We start from the raw sequence: 19,992 nt of genomic DNA on the forward strand, positions 1-19,992 counted from the left end.
TCTAAACAAAGCGGAACTACCGTGATAGAACTTTCACCATCGGAATACAACAGGATCTTACGCAAGGTCGATCTTCGAGTGATTCCCATCTTAGCTACTTTGTACCTTTTGAGCTTTTTGGACCGAGGCAAGAAACGTTCTCGCCATTGTAAATTTCAATGTATGCTAATCTGTTGAAATAGGTAGCATCGGGAATGCAAAGATTCAAGGAATGGCCACTGACTTGGGACTGGTCGGCAACCAATATAATTGGTGGGTGAGATAATGGCGGCTTAGTGCAGTAAACTAATTCTAGTGCAGGTGCCTTACAGTGTTTTTCTTTCCTTATTCCTTCACTGAGCCTGTCTGCAATCTTTTGCTGGTCCGATTCAAGCCTAGTATTTGGCTTCCATCTATAATGGTTGCATGGGGTATGATATTTTGCCCAGATATGGGGGTCTGCAACTGAAGAATTTTCAGGGATTGTGATGACTTTGACTGGGATCGTTCAGAATTATTCTGGTCTATTGGCGGCAAGATTCTTTCTAGGTGGGTGAGATGAGCATTTAATTTGATATATCTGTCTAATGTCTTGGATTTTCCTACTGCAGGGCTCGCCGAGGCAGGTCTATGTAAGTTGCTCTCTACCCGGTATAAAATATCGCATTTTACCAAGTGGTTTTACTTATGTACTTGCAGTTCCCGGTCTGGCCTTCTACATCTCCCTCTGGTAACACTCTCAATATCCCACTACTCTGATGTATTCGCTCACAAAGACAGGTATCCACGCTCGAATGCTCAGTTTAGACTTGCTCTGATTTTCGCGTCTGCATCAATGGCTGGTGCATTTTCTGGCCTTCTGGCTTATCTGATCAGTATGATGGATGGTGTTGGTGGTCTCGAGGGCTGGCGATGGATGTATGAATCCACTTTCACTCGCATTGTGGCATGAATTTTCTAACTCCTGGCAGCTTTATTCTCGAGGGAATTCTGACTGTTGTTGTTGCTGTTGCTTCATACTTCTTTGTCTGGGATGAGCCAGCCACTGCAACTTTTCTCACCAAAGACGAGAAGAAGGTTATCCTGGATGCATTGAGTTATCCACATACTGAGATCTTCACAAATGCGCAACTGGGGGGTGAGAACTCTTTCAAATGGAAGCATGTTATGAATGCAGCTTTTGATTGGCAAGTGCGTTCCTTCCATCCATTATCCCTTCCTCAATCCTTCCTCTCTATCCTTCAATAAAGAGAAAATATCACTGACAATGCCACCAAGACCTGGTTTCACTGTCTTGGTTATTGGGGAGTTGTAAGTATAGAGTGCTAGCCAATTCTCGCTTGACTAACACGTCATGGACAGGCCGTAGCAGTCTATGCACTATCATTATTCCTCCCAACCATCATTAGCGGACTCGGCTATTCAGCTGCCATTGCTCAACTCTTGACAATTCCAATTTATGCGGCCGCCACCATATCTTGTATTGTAGTCGGTTATCTTGCAGATAAAACGGGTAAACGAAGTTTTTTCACTTTTGCCTGCTATGCTGCCACAGTTGTCGGGTATCTCATCGCAGTTGTTCCGCCCACATTCTTACCCGGCTTGACATATGCGGGATGCTTCGTGGCTGCATGTGGAATTTATCCAGGTATGGAATCGCCAATACATTGTTTTAATACGTTAACTAAATGCCTGCTCTTAGCTATCCCGGGCCTTCTAGCCCTGTCTTCAAATAACTGGGCACCCAATGCAAAGCGAGCCGTTGGTATGGCTATCCAAATGGGCTTCGGTACCATGGGTGGAGCTGCGGCGTCGAACTTTTACCGGGGCAGTGATGCTCCGAGATATCGTTTGGGGCACGCTTTGGTGCTAGTTTTTGCTGGATTGGGGCTTTTCACTATGATATTATACTACTTTATATGTCGCCGAGTGAATGCAAAGAGGGAAGCGGAGGCTGATAGCGTTTATCAGTACACTTCGGATCAGTTGGTTGACTTGGGTGACAAGGCGCCGAGTTTCAGGTACAAACTTTGAAAAATGACTGACATGTGAAACGACTGGTAGATTTCTTATTGCAGATTAATTGTGAACAAAATTCAAAGTTCAGTATATGCATACTTGCACAAATGAACCAACGATTACTCATCCCTCGCCATTGCAAGTTTAAGGTTCGCTCTTGTGGTTTTTTCGATTAAGGTTTGATTTGACAGAACGTGGCGTGTGCTAAGGTTCAACCTTGGTACATCGATAAATAAACAATAAAACGTTGTATGTTTTCTTAATGAACATATTGATAATTACAACGGAAGCCGCCGAAGTAATAGTTCAAAATTGCTTATGCCTTAACAACTTGATGCAAGAGATCTGCCAAACGCTCTGGCATACTCAAAAATGGGGAGTGCGAACTTGGGAGACGGTAGGTGTTTTCCGGGCCACCCATCTTGGAAGCAAATAGCTCTTGGAAAGAAGGAGGCAGAGCATGATCTTGTTCACAAATGATGTAGGCGCAGGGAATATCTCTCCAGGGTTCATATGTTGACTCGCCGGAAAAGACTGCACGGGAAGTGTGCAGTGACAATGCGTTCCACTTTTCTTGTTTTTCAAGGGGAAGATCTTGCCAACCAACTGCTCCAGCACCATCTGCAAGGACGTAGTCACCCTAAAAGCTTGTAAGAAATGTTTTTTCAATTCAAACCATTTTGGGTAGCATCATCTTTTCAGGGGTATACATACTTCTACCTTCATCCAGGGCAGATAGTTTCCGCCCAGCATGCCCAGCAAGCTCTGTCCCTTATCAATAGCAAATGCGGCAAGATAGACCACCTTGATCACACCACCCGCTGTTCCTTCTTTGGCACGGGCACTTTTGCTCAGCCCTACAACGGCACATGAGGCAACGACTCCACCGTAGGAGTGACCCACAACAACCAAATCTTGGCCGTCATCCGCGAGCTTCACCAAAACCTCACGGAGTGAGGCGACATCATCCAACAGTGTCTTAGTAGGGGGCTCCGCACCAATTGAAGGGTGAGCGGGGCAGACAGAAGGACATCCGAGGACATCCAGCCGGGAGCGGGTAGCATCAAAGACAGCCGGAATAATCCAGGCGCCGAGCGAGAAGACAATTGTTGGGTTATTCATACCGAGATAGTAATTTCAAATACAAGTCAAGAGGTTGGACTACGAAAAGTAAGAAAAAATCTCTTTCAGAGGGCAATTGACCATATTTCAGGGGCGGGTTGTCCGGTATACTAGCGTCGTCGTGGTGGGGGAATTCCGGATATACGTGGGCCGAAATGAACGATTAGTGTGAACGTTGACATTGGACGTTCTTGGCGTTAAGGCCGATGAACCTCGAAATTGAACCGAGAAGGAGCGCTAGTTCTCAAGTCAGGATGAACTAGGCCCTTTGTGGGCCGCTTATGGGTCCTGTGGCTCGTGCCACAGTTGATATCGAGCAATTATCATAGATCCGGGGAAGCGGTCCAAGGCCTCGGTTATTAGTGTGGATATTGTACCTATCACGGACCGGTTTTTGAACCGTCCTGACATTAGTTTCTTGGCCCGCCCCATTTAGCGTCGTGGATTTTGGGTGAGCACGATCATGTTTGTCCAATCTCTGATTTCCTTTTCACAGGGGTCTGCCCAAACTTTCTGGTGCCTTCCCCAGGGCCTGTCAAAGATTCCTAAAAAAAAGAAAAAAACAATGGCGTCTGGCTATGAGGAGGCAAGTACTCAGTCAAAACAGCGTGTCACAACGATTGTGCTAGCTGTTTTGGCTATTGTCTTCTTATTTCTTCGCCTACTTGCTCGGCGAGTGAAAAAGATCCATCTGGGGCCTGACGATATGACCCTGATTGTAGGACTCGTGAGCCTCCTCTTCTTTGTACTAAAAGTCTCTGGTGATCGGGTCTAACATCACTTAGGTTCTAGTATTGGTTGTTGCAGGGGTTAATCTTGCTTGTATGTTTCCATTAGACACCATTGCACACATTGGAGCTAACAATACCTACAGGCGTTGAATATGGCATGGGCCGACACACTAGCACCATCCCTGCCAACAGACAGGAAGCATTCTTCAAGGTAGGAAGTGGAACTTGATTTCAATGCTCTCACAATTGAATATATCGCTAATGTTTTCTTTCCGCAGCTTGTCTATGCCTTCGAGCCTCTCTACATTACTACGGCCGGCATCATCAAAATTTCAGTACTTTTGATGTACCACCGAATCTTCCCCGTCCGATATGTGAGAATTGGCGGATTAATTCTCGCCGCCATCACTCTTGCTTGGGTTATCTCAATCGATCTCTTGGCTATCTTCCAATGCACCCCGATCGCCAAGGCCTATAACCCCACACTACCAGGCCATTGCATTAGCCTTAAAGGGGCACTCATCGGCAATGGCGTACCAAATTTTGTGGTGGACATATTTATTCTAGCCCTGCCCTCGAAGCTCATTTGGGGTCTACAAGCAAGAATATGGCAACGTGTATCGGTCATTGCAGTGTTTTTGACCGGAAGCTTGTATGTGCTCTCAAAGCGTCAACCCCTTCTCCAGCTGCCTGCGAGACGTGGATATATTCCAGAAACACCTACTAACAACATACATAGCGTCGTTTTTGCTAGCATCTATCGCTTTACGCTGATCTTCTCTTTCGACATAACAGATGTTGCCTGGACGCTTGCTGACGCACAAACGTGGTGTGTTGTCGAGCTCGCAGCCGGAGTCATTTCAGCCTGTCTACCCACAACCGCTCCACTAGTCAAGATCTGTACTAGAGGCCTTGTCTCCACCGCTAAATCGCTAACCAAGTCCAACTTGACTCAATCGGAGGGCAAAGGGCTTTCGCGAACCGATGCAACCACGCGTTCCGTGAACGGTGGAAGCAATATCACTGTTCAAATAGACCATGCTCGTGCTCATCGTGCTAGTAATGCAAGCTTTGCCTTGGAGGATATGAGCCCTCGAGGAAGTTCGCATTTGAAAGGCAAAGGATGGACGATGATAAGTGCTGATCGCGATAGTGATTCAGCTTGACGGATAGATTATGGACAGCTGGCTGTGTATAAAAAAGATGTATGAGAAGTACTAATATGACTAAGTATAGCGTTATTAATATAGATTATTAACGGGCATAGATTCTATTTTGAAACTTGGAAGAACTTAACCGCGCGTGTCTCATAAGTATTGTGATTGAAATTTGTTTTTGTTGAACTATTGATCTACTTTTTCTGTTTTTTTTTTTTTTTTTTTTTTTCCTGTGCTTGAGATAAGTGCATATGACAAATTGCATTCTGATAGCTATGGCTTGAGGCCTTGGGTTGAGTTGCGTAAAGTGACCACAGAGCCATGAATTTTTGATACGTTTACAAGCCACTCAGTAAATCCCATAGCAGTACAGCTAGGAAACAACGTACCAGACTTACCATCTTAGGTAACCCATTACAGGGCTGGAATTGCTCACCAGGAGAATCACAACAAAGGTATAGAATAAGCTTTCTCTCAACTGGGCGCTTTGATCAGACTCCTTGAATTGGATACTGCATACTGTATTGCCACGATCTGGGATGGCAGTGACAAAAGCTGTACACTCACCTTCGAAAAAGAGCCCACGGGGTCGGTTTTCTCTGTCCTATAATCAAGAAAAATAATGCAACAAGCACTTCTACGTCACCTCTGTGCAGACTACCCAGCCGGAGATTTCCACGGCTTAAGCAAAGGCACAGGGAGCCAAGAGGACGATCATTGACGCTACGACGGATACAATAAATAGTGAGGCATCCAAGAAGCTTGAAGGCCGAGTTTCCAGCTATGTTTTCATGTTACTCTCGAGGGACTAATCGTGGAAAAACGTCTGGTCTCCATGCAAACTTTACCAAAGAGAGAGATTTGGCAAATTCAATTCGCGGGTTCTTGGACTGGGAAAGCGCAACGTAGAGGCCACGATCCAGCAAGTTCTATCGAGGAGATGAACGTCATTGAAAGGACACAATAATTAAACTTCTGAGACATTTAAAGCCTTTCCGGAGAACAACCACCAACTCCGAACTTAACCGTGGAATGGGGCTTGTGTAGTGTTGAGAAACCAATCGGGGAGGAGAAAATGAAGGATCCAGGGCGGCTTACTCATCGCGGGGTTGGCGATATCGCATTCGAATCAGTTCGCCACATTTCAACCTCAACAACACGCAATTGGTAGGTACTGATGAGTTCACATTGTTTCTCCTCTATGAACATGATACCCTGAATCTTATGTGGCACCTAGGAGGCGATTGGGGCTTTCCATGCCCTGTATCCGATCCAATCCACTATGCGGGGCACTGGACTGCGCCTTGACTCACAACGCCATGGTCACGATTAGATACAGGAATGGATCTGGCTTCCACTTTTGAAACTTCTTGTTTTATTTATCTTTGACTCCGTCAAGCTAACTGCCGTCAAGATCATCCAACCCCTCCTATACATATCCGGTTCAAGATGGCCACCCCATACCCCAAGAAGAAGTGCGGTAAGTTTTGCAGTTTGACTCAATGACCTCACTCAGGGCCAATTTTAACATCTGCTAGGTGTTCTCGGTGCCACCGGCTCTGTCGGTCAGCGTTTCATTCTCCTGCTTGCCGACCACCCCTTCCTCGAACTGCATGCCCTTGGTGCCTCGGAGCGCTCCGCAGGCAAGAAGTACAAAGATGCCGTGCGGTGGAAGCAGTCATCTCCCATGTCAGAGAAGCTCAGCAACCTCGTTGTGCGCGACTGCAGAGCCAAGGACTTTGCGGACTGTGACCTTGTCTTCTCTGGTTTGAACAGTGACATCGCCGGCGAGACTGGTAAGCTTTACTGGCAATGTAGGATAATGAAACAGCACTGATGGTCTCTGCAGAGATGGAATTCATGAAGGCTGAGATCCCCGTCTTCTCCAACGCAAAGAACTACCGCAAGGATCCCATCGTTCCCCTTGTCGTCCCCACCGTGAACCCCGACCACATGGACCTGATCCCGCACCAGCGCAAGCACTTCGGCCTCAAGAAGGGATTCCTGATCTGCAACTCAAACTGCGCCGTCATTGGCGTTGTCATTCCTTTCGCTGCCCTGCAGGCCAAGTTCGGCCTTGTCGAGGAGGTAGAGGTTTTCACCGAGCAGGCTACTTCCGGAGCTGGCTACCCCGGTGTGCCCAGCATGGATATTATCGACAACGTCATTCCCTACATCAGCGGCGAGGAGGATAAACTAGAGAACGAGGCTCAAAAGATTCTGGGTGGCCTGAACGCCGAGTCCACTGGGTTTGACGAGCAGGCTGGACTCCGCATTGGCGCCACCTGCACTCGCGTTGGTGTCACTGACGGCCACATGGCATTCGTATCTCTGCGTTTCAAAAACCGTGAAACTATTCCCAGCGCGGAGCAGGTCGTGCAGGCTCTGCGTGACTACAAGTCTGAGGCCCAGAAACTTGGTGCACCTTCCGCGCCTGCCGACGCGATCAAGGTGTTTGATGAGCCCGATCGCCCGCAGCCCCGCCTGGACCGTGACATCTCCGGCGGATACACTGTTAGCGTTGGACGCGTTCGCGAGGGAGCAAAGGGCGGTTTCTTCGACATCCGATTTGCTGCTCTCTCTCACAACACAGTTATCGGCGCTGCTGGATCATCGATCCTGAACGCCGAGGTGGCTGTCATTAAAGGTTACATCTAAAAAGTAGATATGGAAAAGTGGGATTCTCAGCGATGTTCAATTATACCTAGGTACAGAACCTGCAAGATTACAGACTCAATAGAATGAATAGACTTGAACAGTCTTCAAGATTTTAATCTAATACCGCGCAATAAAATTTGCCAATCTGCGTGGCATGAAAAGCCAAAAGTCAAAATCAATTACATGACCCAATCGGGAAGGTGGATCTTGGTGACATAAGCTAAAGCGTTCCCCCCGTTGTGGACTAGCGTGTCTAGGGCTCAAACGCACACACACTAAGCGAAGTCTCCTTGATCCTCAACGCGATCCGTCTTCTTTGGTGATTGCGATACTCCGTCAACTCACCTCCCATCTCGACAAATCCATCAAAATGGGCCGCGGACCGTAAGTGTCATGCCTCTCTCAGCCTGTGCAAAAATTCCTGCACTCGACTCGCCTGCTCCTGTGCACCTGTCGTCGCTTGTCGAGCATTGAAATTTTTTTTTCCATGAAGAAAAGTCAGCATAACTAACACAATGGTCCTCCAGTAAGAAGCACCAGAAGCGCCTTAGTGCGCCCTCGCACTGGCTCCTGGACAAAATGTCCGGAACCTATGCGCCCAAGGCCTCCCCCGGTCCCCACAAGCTCCGGGACTGCCTTCCTCTGATCGTCTTCATCCGCAACCGGTACGCCCTCGAACCTCCTGTGCAACAATTGCGATTGGGAAACTAACCTGAGCTTGTTTAATAGTCTCAAGTACGCCTTGAACGGTCGTGAGACCAAGGCCATCATGATGCAGCGTCTGGTCAAGGTTGACGGCAAGGTCCGCACCGACACCACCTTCCCCGCTGGCTTCATGGACGTCATCTCCCTCGAGAAGACCGGCGAGCACTTCCGCCTGATCTACGATACCAAGGGTCGCTTCACCGTCCACCGCATCCAGGCTGAGGAGGCTGAGTTCAAGCTCTGCAAGGTCAAGCGTGTTCAGCTTGGCAAGGGCGGGATCCCATTCTTGGTTACGCACGATGCGCGAACGTGAGTTCTACTCCAAGTTCCGTGTCATTCAGTCGTTGGACCATGATTTGGTTGATCGGTTGAGGACAAACGAACATCCTGTTCCATATTGGATACAGTAAGCCCCATTTCGAAAAGAACAAAGGTTTGCTAACTTGTGACTCGCAGCATCCGCTACCCTGACCCCGCCATCAAGGTCAACGACACCGTCAAGGTCGAGATTGCCACTGGCAAGATCGCCGATTACGTCAAGTTTGACTCCGGTGTTGTCTGCATGGTCACTGGTGGTCGTAACATGGGTCGTGTTGGTGTCGTCACTCACCGTGAGCGCCACGATGGTGGTTTCAACATCGTCCACGTCAAGGACGCCATTGACAACACCTTCGCTACCCGCGAGTCCAACGTTTTCGTCATTGGCCAGGAGAAGCCCTGGATCTCCCTTCCCAAGGGCAAGGGTGTCAAGGTATGTTTACAGTTCACATTCTTCTAGTATGATTACAAGCTAACATGTCCTCTAGCTCTCCATTGCTGAGGAGCGTGACCGTCGCCGCGCCCACGCTCTTGCCAACTAAATGTCTTCTGACATTGGCAAGAAGTGTTCCGGTGTAACAAAAAAACATTAACCAAAACTGTAGCTTGGAAACGGCGTCTTGTCTGCTTTGTGGACTGATGCAACGTTCCGTAGTTTCAACCATAGCAAACAAAGCACTCGTTCCGAGTGATATGATACCTATTTAACGTTACCTTTTCTTCAATGACTTAATGATCGTATTACTTATTTCCTCGCCTTCTCAATCTCTTCCACACTGAATGTTCTTTTGCCTGACCATTGAACCTCTTCCGCTTGCCCCTGTAAAACCCTGGAATTGAGATGTGAGTACGGTGTCGACCAACATCTTTATCCATGGTTGGGGAACTTGCAGTGGCTTTTGTCAATTCGACTCACTCAGCTATGAACTATTTCAAATCGGCCCAGGTACCCACATGGTAGTCAACCATACAACTTAGATTGAAGCTGAACTATGGAACATGATCTACAACCCTACATGTGCAGACACGAATATCCAGTAAAGAGCTGATTTCACCGCTCAATGGTTTGAGTTGTCTAAGCGAACTATTCTGAGAATCAACTACCGCCCAATAGTTAGCTTATTCAAAATCCACAACCTCGGCATCCCCGAGGCCTTAGCGTAAAATATATATCAAAACACGGAAAACACGGGGAACAAAGTTCCAGCACGGCGCTAAACCGTCAATTGGCCAACTAAACCTTCAGGACAGCCTGGTAGCAAGCCGGGAGATACTCCCAGATCGGTCAGTACGCGCTGAAATTTGCCGAGGTGTTATATAACCGGAGATGAGCTGCATCGATGCGCAGAGGATCGCCCCTCCAGCGATGCAACACCAACACTCAACGACTGGCTCACAAGAAACCTATAGCTCCGTCGCCACGCCATTATTTGACAATCAGTGGGTCTGCTGTGATGCAGCGACCAAGATATTCTCGATGTGGGGAAGCGTACAAAGGCGTTATGTGTGCTCCGGCGTACTCCGTAACCGGGCTTGCAAGGACTAGGCTAGTAGGAGGGAGGGGGCGGGGACGGAAATAATTTCCTGTGCAATGAGAGAAAGTAAAAAGGACATGCGAAATGAACCTGTTCATCGACGGTTGGGAAGGGCTACAAAAAAGGCACTTAGTGTTGACCGGTCTCCCGTGGTCGCAGCAGGACCCTCTTCGATCGTGGCCGATCGAGGTATTAGAGGACCCCTCACATGTGGGAACTCAAATTCCTTCTAATCTGCAATTTCCACTCGACGAGTAGAGTGTAATGCTCAAGATCACGGACCTCGCTCAACTGATCTTGTCAATGGCTACAATCATAGGGTGTTGACGCGATGGCTCCTCCCCTATGCCTCCCTACACCTCGCAATGGAATTTATTCTAAAGTGGTGCTCGAGCGTCAATGGGCGATCTGATGCATCCAAATTTACCCCATTCTTTCTCCACAGTAAAAAAAATTCCGGATTCCATTGCTGGAGAACCGGAATATGCACGACAGCATAGCATCCGTGAATTCCTGGCACAAGAAGACTTGAGGTTGTACTACTGAAGATGCATTTTTGGCTCAGGATCATCCTTACGTGTAAGTGGCTGAATAGTGCATCTGCAGAAAATGGTTTCCAGGATACGTAGGCTGTTCGCCTCCCGCCGCGGCAGATGGCCCTGGAGTTCGCGGTCGTGTACAACTTCGCTGATCGCTCTGGCCCCTTCATGGTGGAAGGTAATCCCTGGCTTGATGGGTGTTGGTGCAGTGTGAGCTGCACTAGATAACTCGATCGACCACTAACGAAGGTACATCAGAGGTATAATCACATGGACAACGGTAATTGTTTTTTTTTTTGTGGTCCGGCATGGGGAGAGTGTACGTCCATTCCATTGCTGAAAACTAGCGACCACTGCGCAAAAGGCGGGTCTAGAACGCGATCGCTTCGGAGATGATGAACGGAGCTATTCTCCTGCGCCGACTGTGAAGAGAACAGAATTTGAGATCTTGGATTTTGAAAATCGATTATTGGACTGCAGAAAACTGCATCTTGAACAAACCTCAGGATATAGAGATGATATGGTTGTCAAACAATTCCAAGATCCACCCCAAGCTCTGGGACATGTGGATCTACCGAGATCCCGCTTCCAGTGCCTTGGACCTGGGTTCATGATAACGTCGAATTCCTGAGTTGAGATACTTTCACGTGGCAACAGAGTTCAGTGACGTTCCTGCGCATCCCATTACCTTTCCAGGGTGGTCTCGTTACCGAAGTCGTGCGAGTTCGCTTCTCAACAATAGGACTGGAATGGTGGTTATTGGATTTTTAGTTTATTTTTCCTTACACAGGGGCTGATGCCATTCCAGCGGTGAGTGTTAAAGGAGCTTCCCCAACATTCTTAGTGTCCAGGATCCAAGGATGTCTCCTGGAGATCTTTGGGCCCGGATGCACTCAAGTTGAGGAGGTGGCCTCGGGAATTGATGATCAGCGCTTCAGGGGAACTAAGTTTAGGGCAACACGACCACACAAAATTACAAATTTTTTTGTCTTGGTCTCAATATTCCCCCAAGCAAAGTATATCATAAATTGAAATAAGCATCGATGAGGTAGTTTCCAGCGGTGTAGGTGTTATACTCCGCAGACCGCAACGATCGGCGGAAAAGGAGGGGGTGGAGCAGACTTCGAGTTGATTGGAGTGAATGTCCTTGATCGATTCCAGGAGAATGTCTAGAAAACAAAGGCAACGGTAATTGATTTGGAAGTTCTCCACTTTGTGATGCCTCACTGCATTTACCAATGGTTCTCGATTTGGATTTCATCATGATCATCGCTCGAAGCCCTTCGCTACGGATTAAGGTCATTACGGTCCCACTTGCTGCATATGAACTCATGGAAACCCAATTTAGTCTCGATTGGGGATAATAATCCTATGGAAAATACAACAGTTAGTTTCTAATGGTTCATGGAGGACAAAGGAAGACAACCCTTGATGGCCGCCACTCAGGTAATATGCCCTATAGACTTGGCTACAGTGTGATTGTTTCTCTCTCAGACCGACATCCAATTCTGGTCAAACCCGCCATCTTCCAGAAGCTTTGATGGTTGACCGCGTCCCAACCGATTTCTCTAACGACCAGATAAGGTAGGAACCGTTTCCTACTAAGATTTGACATATCAAGAATCGGACTGGGCTGCAACGGGTGCTCGGCATAGATTATTTCAATGTAATATTCTAAAAAATAATAATACACGGGATCGATTCGGTAACGAGCAGGTACATTCCTTGTGGTGGATCCCGATCTAAGCATACGTGTTTCTCGATGGTTAATCTTTACCCCCTTTTTCCGGGACTCCAGCAGGCTGGAACTCTAAGCGCCCCCCGTTTTCAAGTATAATTCTTCCTCGTGATGAGTCCAACGTGGCGGGAACGTCAAGTTATTAAAGAAGCCAATTACCCGTGGCTCCGAGTATTCCGACTTTAATACACTTGCTTCTCCATTCCTGTTCCCGCCAAGTCTGAAACCCTGGCCTATACGTGGAATTCTCTAATATTTGTGTCCTAATTCATTTCGATTTTCGATTTTTCGAATTTCGAATTTCAAATTTATCTTTTTTTTTTTTTTTTTTTCCACCCTTTTTTTTTATTTCCCAGTGGTTTTGGATTTCGTTTTTTGCTTTTTATGCTCGATTTTTCTCGTATCCTGTCGATTTGATTGCCCAGCTAGGCTATCTTGCGCAACTCGCATCACATGTACTGCAGCTTGTGTTATACCTCTTAAAACCCCTGGCCCGGGTGCTGAGCTATTTGCATAAATGCAGTCCATGGGAACGGAAGATTCGATCTTCCAACCGCCTAGATCACTATACAACGGAAATATTTCTCCTCACTTCAGGCCCGACATGGCCACTCATCTAGCAACACAGCATCTAGCAACGCAGCATCTAGCATCGCATTTCATGGCACCGGTCAATTCACCATCTTACCAATCACTCTTCGTGACCAGCTCAGAAGTGCCCCGTCATGTTTTCAAGTTTCGCTGGTGGGAAGATGAAGCTACCACCGTGCTGTGGGCCTTCAACATCCCTGAGATCTGCATGGTGATCCGCTATGCCCTGTTCCGTGATGAAAATCTCCCGCGCAGTGCGCTTCTTAGTCGAAACTCTGAAACGGTCGACACATTTTTGGTGGCGTTGTCCGATCTCCGGGAGCATCAGTACCTCTCTGCATTGTCCCATTTGCAGAGGGTTGAGGAGGTCTTGCGTCGGTCAAGAATACCTGTTATCAAACCCATTGCTTGGAGTTGGTTCCCGCCGAGAGAGCCGCCTGACCCGAGGTTTATTGCTAGTGCCATCGACATTGAGAGCCATTGCCAGTTTATGAGAATGGAGTTCGAGGAGATCGTTCGCGCTGCGCTGGGCTATCCTGCCCCGTCTGTAGAGTGGTTTCTGCAGCAACATACTTCTCTCTACGTGCATCTCTTGGATCATCTGAACGTATACCCGGAACAAATACCGGTTTACTTAGAAGTGGAGAAGGTGTGTGATTATTTCTTATTTGTCTTTCGTCGAATGTCACTTAAACTAAATTGCTCTGTAGTATTTGCGAGGACGAAGTCCCTTTGCTTACCGTGCTGTGGTGCAATGTTTGCATACAGTTCTACCGGAGACAGCATTCAATGTTCGCATACCAAATACTCCCGACTTAGAGTTCATCGCTGGTCCGATCCAGAATCTGTTCAAAGACCACCCTCCTAAATTGACGACCATCCTGAAAATGTTGACTGTTTTGTCGGTTCGCTTTCGTGCACAGTACAGTCAGACCCCGAAAATGGATTGGCACACTCCGTTCGACACGACATGTTTGTTTCTGGAAGACCATCTCGGTGCAACATCTCCCAAGGACCTCGCTCGTACATTGGCTAGCACCGACGAAGTAGACTTTTCACGACTTTCACGACAGAGCATCCTCAAAGGCGACGGTATGGCAAAACAATTAATGGATAATTGGCACACTATCAGCATGTCAGTTTGGGAGTGCTGCTGCGCTCTACCAGACATGATGGAGTCCATGCAAGAATGCGCACAGGCGAGTCCATCTAGAAACAGCACCAAGGGACCCAGATCTAACCCGAACAAATCAGACACTATTCATCAAAAAGGACTATTATTCTTTAACCGCCATTCTCGAAGGTCTACAACGATACTCCATCTCAACTGCTCAGTCCCGCGGCCTGAACAGCAACCTGGGTGGTATGCTCGTTCTAGACACTCCTATATTCCCAGAGGCCATCCATCTCATCAACCCGATGCACAACTACGCCGCTTATCATCAACATTTCGTCGAGAACCCAGGGACCCCGTTTTTATTTGCTCATTACAGGGATTACCTGCAACATGGCGAAACCGCCCTTCAGCCGCTTTTTGATTATCTTCAGGGTCTGGCATCAAAAGCATTGTAATCAGGGCCACGATCGGCAATCGACAGTATGCTTGTGGCTGAATCGGGTGAGCCATCCAAACAAAAGTGGATGTGTGACATGCATGGAAGGTGATCTACCCATGTGATGGAGTGTATCGAGGATATTTCAAATGTCTGTGATGATGGTTTTGGTACGCTCCCTTTGGATGATTTCTTCTTTACGAAAGCCTGTGATATTTTGGGAAAGAAATATCTGCGAAACTTTTTAAATTGCTTTATGCTTTGTGCTCTAGGTTTCCGTCATTTGGGCATATGTGTGTTTGCTATCGTTATACCCATGCTAGCTTAAGTAGCATCCGCAGTACTGGGGCGTCTGGCGTTGCATGAATTTGGAAATACGGGATCTTCCTTCAGCTATTCTTTCTCTCCCAATGTCATATGTATGTTTGTGTAAGTTTTTGGGCTTATTTCTTCTTGCGCCATAACAAGCCTTTCTAATAGTTGTGACCGTAATTGGGCTCGGCTCGCTGCGCTCCATCCCGAATTTTATCCAATAAAATCCGTATGTGATGCAGACCTCCTGGCTATAGGACAATAATTGCTTGGCGTTTCTTTCTGGGCTGGATGCCCCTACAAATCAAATCCGATCCATCGATCCCGAGACGTCGGCCGTTGGCGTCGAATCAGATCACTTGTAGCTGCCGAGCCAGCGTCATGCGACACGGATGAAACGAGACAACGGCCGAAGTGTCGAATATAAGATAGATAATAATGTAATGCAGCGCACCATAGGCCTGCCTCCCGTCCTCCGAGTAGACCCGCATAGAGTTCAAAATTTATTGCCCAGCAATAAAAAACCAACTGGCGGGTCGACCGATGGGGCAGTTCACTCTTTCTTCCCCGCGATCTTCGGCGCCTTCGCTTGTCCAAAGACACCCATGAAATAGAGCACTCGATTCACGAACAAAAATGCGGTAGCCCCGATGTTTCCCCACGTCAGCGCATTCCAAGCACTGACATCCACAAACGCATCCCACCCCATCGCGATGTATGTGGCGTATACATGGCCGATATCGGCGATCGCCAGAGCAATCAGGTAGTTGCGTAGAACCTTGGGCTCGGTAGTTGCGTGCATCACGCCAACGCCGACTAGGAAGAGGAGGTTGTAGAGGTTGCCAAGTTGGTAGGCAAGGGCTACACTACTTGGATGTTCGAACGTTGGGGCCGGGACATGGGGGGTTTGGCCATAGATGAAGCCGTTGAGATCGAAGATGGGGCTGAGACTGCCTGCGACTCTATTGTCGGTAGCGGGCGTTGGGTTAGTCTGCTTTTGTTTTGTTGATTGCCAGGTGCAGGGAGCTGTACAAGGATATGGGCTCAACGATGCCGAAGATGACGTGGGGCCATGTTGGGAAGATGGTAGGCATTTGGAAAAGGGTGCGAACTGGAGAATAGGTTGGCTTTGATTTGGCCGGAGCTGGTTCTGGAGTGGTTGAGGAATAGGGCCGCTAATTGAGCGATGTGGCGGGCGGACGTACTTGATGTGATACAAGACTATAATAGTGAGGCTCAATTTCAACAAAGAAAGAGGGAAAACCTCAGTTTGTTTGTGAATCGAGGTGAAGATCGATCGAGGTCTCCGCGTTAACGTGGATCTGCTGACGTAGATCCTGCGCTAGTGGTCTTTATTTCCACCCTAACGTTATCGCTCCTTATCGAAGCTTCACTCTTCATCTCTTTCGTCTTATTTCTGTGCATCATGGCTACGATGGCTTGCAATTCACATATGGCTGAGACTCGTTAACAAGGCCCTTGATGAAAGAGCATGGATTCAAGTGGAGCTTTACGGCCCCTGGATGAATCATTACTTCGCGAACTTCCCCAACTTTCCCTGCGTATCGCTCCGCTGCGGGAACCTGTCTCATCTCGTACGCTCAGCGTTCCATCTCCCCTGGAGCCAAACGCAAGTGGATCCCGGGAATCCCATACCGTCCCAAAATCTACATCGACCAGTGGAAAATCCACAAACCCGGAAGCGGGTCTGCCAACAGTGACCGAGTTTCTCAATGCTGCACGAACTAAAAAGGCCGAGTCTGCCACAGACCCTCAGTCAAATGTGGAGCCACCACCCAAGCCGATTCTCCCCGCATTTGTAAACCTGCGTGCACTGGAGCGCTTCCCATTCTCTTCATCCTTTGACGACGATGCCCTCCATGGCACACGCAAGCGTCGCCGCTTAGACCTACACGAATCGTTTAGCGAGCACCTGCAGCTCCCCATCCCACAGGCACAAAAAGAGCAACGTCCTCCTCCCTTTGGCCCTTTTGCTATTCTGAATGGATTGAATGAACCCCCACCCAATGCTGCTCTTCTTCCTCCCATCGAAGCAGGCTCGATCCCTCAGCTCTTGACGAAACCATCTCGTGAAGATGCTGCCGTCGATCCTGGTATAGTCTCCGCGAATGGCACTCTTTCAGAGGGCCAACCTGTAGAGCGGAGAGAAGGGAGGATTGAGGAGCTTCTCAGTGTGACCCTTGATGACCATAATGATGATGTACATGATCATGAAGACGAACGAATTACTGCACCCGAAAATCCAATTATTAAGTCTGTCGTCCCTGATGAAAAAGTGCACACCCCGAATGAGATAACGTCGACTCCTGCCACGGGCCGTTTGTCTCCCAAAACTCGTGGCAGATCTCGTAAGAATGTGAGGAAATGGACCGAGGAAGAGACCAATGATCTCCTCCGGGGTGTGGTGAAGTGCGGCATTGGTAATTGGACAGCGATATTGGCACAGCCAGAACTCAAATTCAACAAGCGAACGGCTTCCAACCTGAAAGACCGGTATGAATTCATGAAATCGCCCCACTATCTTCTCCTGATACTCATTCTATAACAAAGATTCCGAGTCTGTTGTCCTTGGGCTTACCGGTAAGTCAATCACATACAGGATAGACGTTTTTGACATGCTAATCCCAAGCAGAGCGCCTGATCCAAATGAAGCAACGAAGCAATTACGTGATAACCTTGCCAATGATCTTCTCAAATCTCGAGCCGATGCATCTGACAAAACCTCCGGCATGATTCGTGATTCGATTCATACTGCTTCGATGGTGGGGTCTGCGCCGAGCTCTGGAGCTGGAAGTCCAGTCTCAATTTCCCAGAAGCCACCAACATCGAGCATACCGTCTGTCAAGCCAGACAAGGGTTCCGGAAGCAGTACCCAGATTCCTCAGCAGTCATCCTCACCCAAGGACACAGATGCCTCCAGCAAATCTCGGACAAACCTCGAATCTCTTGGCATTCCAGAGCCGTATGTTTCCATGAAATCGAAACGTCGCTCGCGCCGGCCATTCACCACCGCAGAAGACGAAGCTCTTTTAAAGGGCTACGCCGTCCATGGCTTCCAATGGACTCTGATACAACAGGACAAAAGACTCAACCTCAGTCACCGCAGAGCCACCGATCTCCGAGACCGCTTTCGCACGAAATTTCCGCACGCCTATCGCGATGGAGGCTCTGTCAATGGTAACGCTATGAATCCACCAAAGCTGGAATCTGCCAACAGCGATCCGGGTCCAGTATCTCGAGATCGCCCTAACAGTACTGAGTCTACTCCCACGAAAGCTCCTCCAATAGTTCATCGGCGCTCTGATCCGCATATTCATAGTCGACAGACGTCCAGCGTTTCACACGCCAACGCCGGAACCGGTCCTTTTGATCCGTCGTTCTTACCGCCTCCACAGGGCTTTCTTGAGTCTTCGGGGAATGCAATTGCGTTTTCTTTGGATGAGAATTCTGCTGGTGCTGGTCCTTCTTCGCCTTGGGAAGATAACACGCTTGCTCCTATGATTTGGGACGACCTGGGCTGAAACCAAGAAAAAGGGGAAAAAAAAGAACAAAAGTATTCGTTTGACTTTCATCTGTTGGATTTCATTTGCGAACTTCATCGCATTTCGGCATTTCGGGTGTTTTGATTTTTGATTTTTGATATTTTTTCTCTCTATATCCCGCAGTACACGATGGCTTCTCCTTCTCAATGCGCGCAGTTCTCAATATTAGACGATCTTTATTATCAATCAATTTGTTTTCTTATCTTTTTGGCTGATCTCTCTCTAACATCGGTACCCGAAGCAGTTTCTGTGTCACAGATAGAGTAGATGTAGTGAGTGTAAATGCTCTAAGCATCCAGCTAATTGATGTTCTGCGGCTTCACACACTCGACTCCCAAAACAGAAATACCAGAGCGAATCAAGGAATTATAAACAAGGAATCAAATGATATTTGGATATCAAGCACATTAAATGGCAAAGATAAAGCGCCTCACATAACGTACACCTGTCTATCACCTATTTTCCGCCTAGGGACATTGACATAGACAGCCGTGTCGCCGTAGGGAGACAATGCAATGATGGCCGAGCAAACAGTGCTGATGAGAGCAGCAGAAAGGAAAACAATTCGTTTAGAAAACCAGCAGAAACAAAACGTTGGCTAAAGCCCATAGCGCTCAATTTGCTCGTGGAAGGAACACAACAAGAAGAAAAAGAAATAAAATCCAAACCCCAGAATCCTCCTGAGACCTATATACAAGGTGAACCAACCAATCTACCACGCATTGCGATCCCAGTTCGGATCTAAAATAACCCCAATTAGCAAGTCTCCCATAAAACGACATTCAAATCCAACCAGCCATGGCGACAGAGAAAGATCGGAATAGATTAACTCACCTTGTATGAAACTAGCCAGCACCTTACTCCCAGTCTGCAAAAGCGGGTGTCCAGCCACAATCTGCAAAAACCGCTGGAGCCCCTCACGCCGGTGCTCAATGACATCGTCACTGAACCGGTTTGTAAACACCTTACCCGGCAGCGGAGGAATAGTAACTCGCGTGCTCTCGCGCTCGAGGATATCGCGGAAATACTCAAAGTCGGAGTAGCGGCGGCGCACGACGGAGTGCTTCAGCTTGAACGCGGGGATGTTGGTTCGGCAGACGATCTCATACGAGGTGTACATGTTCCGGGATGTGCCATGAGTTTGGGGGTTGCGGACCTAAAGATTTGAAAGGGGGTATGTCAGTGTACTGACTTTCCATTATCCAGGTGGTGGCGCGGGATTTGGGACGCGATTGGATATTTGGCCGGACTGGCTTGTATTGGCGTTGCGGGGTGCGCTGCTGGAGGCACGCGACACTGAGGTACATGTGTTGCTTTGGCTTGGGGTGGACTGTGTGGCAGGGTTACGTACCTCGATCTCAAGGAAGTTCTCCGGTGGCCCGTAGATTTCCTCGAAGGTCTGCTGGCGGGGCTCTGGGACGTGCTGCATGGTGGGGCTGGAGCTGGAGAGAGGAGTCCGGGGCTTCAAAAAA

General features: G+C 48.2%; 9 protein-coding genes across 9 annotated transcripts; 6 read left to right on the forward strand and 3 right to left on the reverse strand.

The window, feature by feature from the left end:
• Positions 1 to 814: 814 nt before the first annotated feature.
• N7484_007386 (uncharacterized protein) lies at positions 815 to 2,013 on the forward strand (the record flags this gene model as incomplete). Its single annotated transcript, XM_057117773.1, has 4 exons — positions 815 to 897; positions 951 to 1,170; positions 1,342 to 1,627; positions 1,682 to 2,013. 4 exons carry the CDS (start codon positions 815 to 817, stop codon positions 2,011 to 2,013), a joined length of 921 nt encoding a protein of 306 aa, XP_056970808.1.
• A 301-nt stretch (positions 2,014 to 2,314) lies between these two features.
• On the reverse strand, positions 2,315 to 3,120 carry N7484_007387 (alpha/beta hydrolase; the record flags this gene model as incomplete). Its single annotated transcript, XM_057117774.1, has 2 exons — positions 2,315 to 2,638; positions 2,713 to 3,120. 2 exons carry the CDS (start codon positions 3,118 to 3,120, stop codon positions 2,315 to 2,317), a joined length of 732 nt encoding a protein of 243 aa, XP_056970809.1.
• Positions 3,121 to 3,685: 565 nt separating this feature from the next.
• N7484_007388 (uncharacterized protein) lies at positions 3,686 to 5,017 on the forward strand (the record flags this gene model as incomplete). Its single annotated transcript, XM_057117775.1, has 5 exons — positions 3,686 to 3,847; positions 3,906 to 3,942; positions 3,995 to 4,062; positions 4,130 to 4,503; positions 4,591 to 5,017. 5 exons carry the CDS (start codon positions 3,686 to 3,688, stop codon positions 5,015 to 5,017), a joined length of 1,068 nt encoding a protein of 355 aa, XP_056970810.1.
• Positions 5,018 to 6,457: 1,440 nt separating this feature from the next.
• On the forward strand, positions 6,458 to 7,666 carry N7484_007389 (aspartate-semialdehyde dehydrogenase family protein; the record flags this gene model as incomplete). Its single annotated transcript, XM_057117776.1, has 3 exons — positions 6,458 to 6,488; positions 6,547 to 6,804; positions 6,858 to 7,666. The coding sequence occupies 3 exons, from the start codon at positions 6,458 to 6,460 to the stop codon at positions 7,664 to 7,666; spliced, it is 1,098 nt and encodes a 365-aa protein (XP_056970811.1).
• A 308-nt stretch (positions 7,667 to 7,974) lies between these two features.
• N7484_007390 (40S ribosomal protein eS4) lies at positions 7,975 to 9,400 on the forward strand. The gene is made up of 5 exons (XM_057117777.1): positions 7,975 to 8,050; positions 8,194 to 8,331; positions 8,396 to 8,680; positions 8,828 to 9,122; positions 9,178 to 9,400. Exons 1-5 carry the CDS (start codon positions 8,037 to 8,039, stop codon positions 9,229 to 9,231), a joined length of 786 nt encoding a protein of 261 aa, XP_056970812.1. The 5' UTR covers positions 7,975 to 8,036; the 3' UTR covers positions 9,232 to 9,400.
• Positions 9,401 to 13,162: 3,762 nt separating this feature from the next.
• On the forward strand, positions 13,163 to 14,664 carry N7484_007391 (Guanine-nucleotide dissociation stimulator CDC25; the record flags this gene model as incomplete). The annotated part of the gene is made up of 3 exons (XM_057117778.1): positions 13,163 to 13,741; positions 13,803 to 14,184; positions 14,306 to 14,664. 3 exons carry the CDS (start codon positions 13,163 to 13,165, stop codon positions 14,662 to 14,664), a joined length of 1,320 nt encoding a protein of 439 aa, XP_056970813.1.
• An 846-nt stretch (positions 14,665 to 15,510) lies between these two features.
• Positions 15,511 to 16,051, reverse strand: N7484_007392 (uncharacterized protein; the record flags this gene model as incomplete). The annotated part of the gene is made up of 2 exons (XM_057117779.1): positions 15,511 to 15,919; positions 15,990 to 16,051. 2 exons carry the CDS (start codon positions 16,049 to 16,051, stop codon positions 15,511 to 15,513), a joined length of 471 nt encoding a protein of 156 aa, XP_056970814.1.
• A 398-nt stretch (positions 16,052 to 16,449) lies between these two features.
• On the forward strand, positions 16,450 to 18,499 carry N7484_007393 (telomere repeat binding factor family protein; the record flags this gene model as incomplete). Its single annotated transcript, XM_057117780.1, has 3 exons — positions 16,450 to 17,471; positions 17,529 to 17,558; positions 17,611 to 18,499. The coding sequence occupies 3 exons, from the start codon at positions 16,450 to 16,452 to the stop codon at positions 18,497 to 18,499; spliced, it is 1,941 nt and encodes a 646-aa protein (XP_056970815.1).
• A 733-nt stretch (positions 18,500 to 19,232) lies between these two features.
• Positions 19,233 to 19,949, reverse strand: N7484_007394 (sorting nexin-3; the record flags this gene model as incomplete). Its single annotated transcript, XM_057117781.1, has 3 exons — positions 19,233 to 19,261; positions 19,355 to 19,676; positions 19,872 to 19,949. The coding sequence occupies 3 exons, from the start codon at positions 19,947 to 19,949 to the stop codon at positions 19,233 to 19,235; spliced, it is 429 nt and encodes a 142-aa protein (XP_056970816.1).
• Positions 19,950 to 19,992: the final 43 nt, after the last annotated feature.

The sequence above is a fragment of the Penicillium longicatenatum genome, assembly GCF_028827895.1.
Source record: "Penicillium longicatenatum strain IBT 33135 chromosome Unknown contig_4_segment0_segment0, whole genome shotgun sequence".
NCBI classification, from domain to species: Eukaryota; Fungi; Ascomycota; class Eurotiomycetes; order Eurotiales; family Aspergillaceae; genus Penicillium; species Penicillium longicatenatum.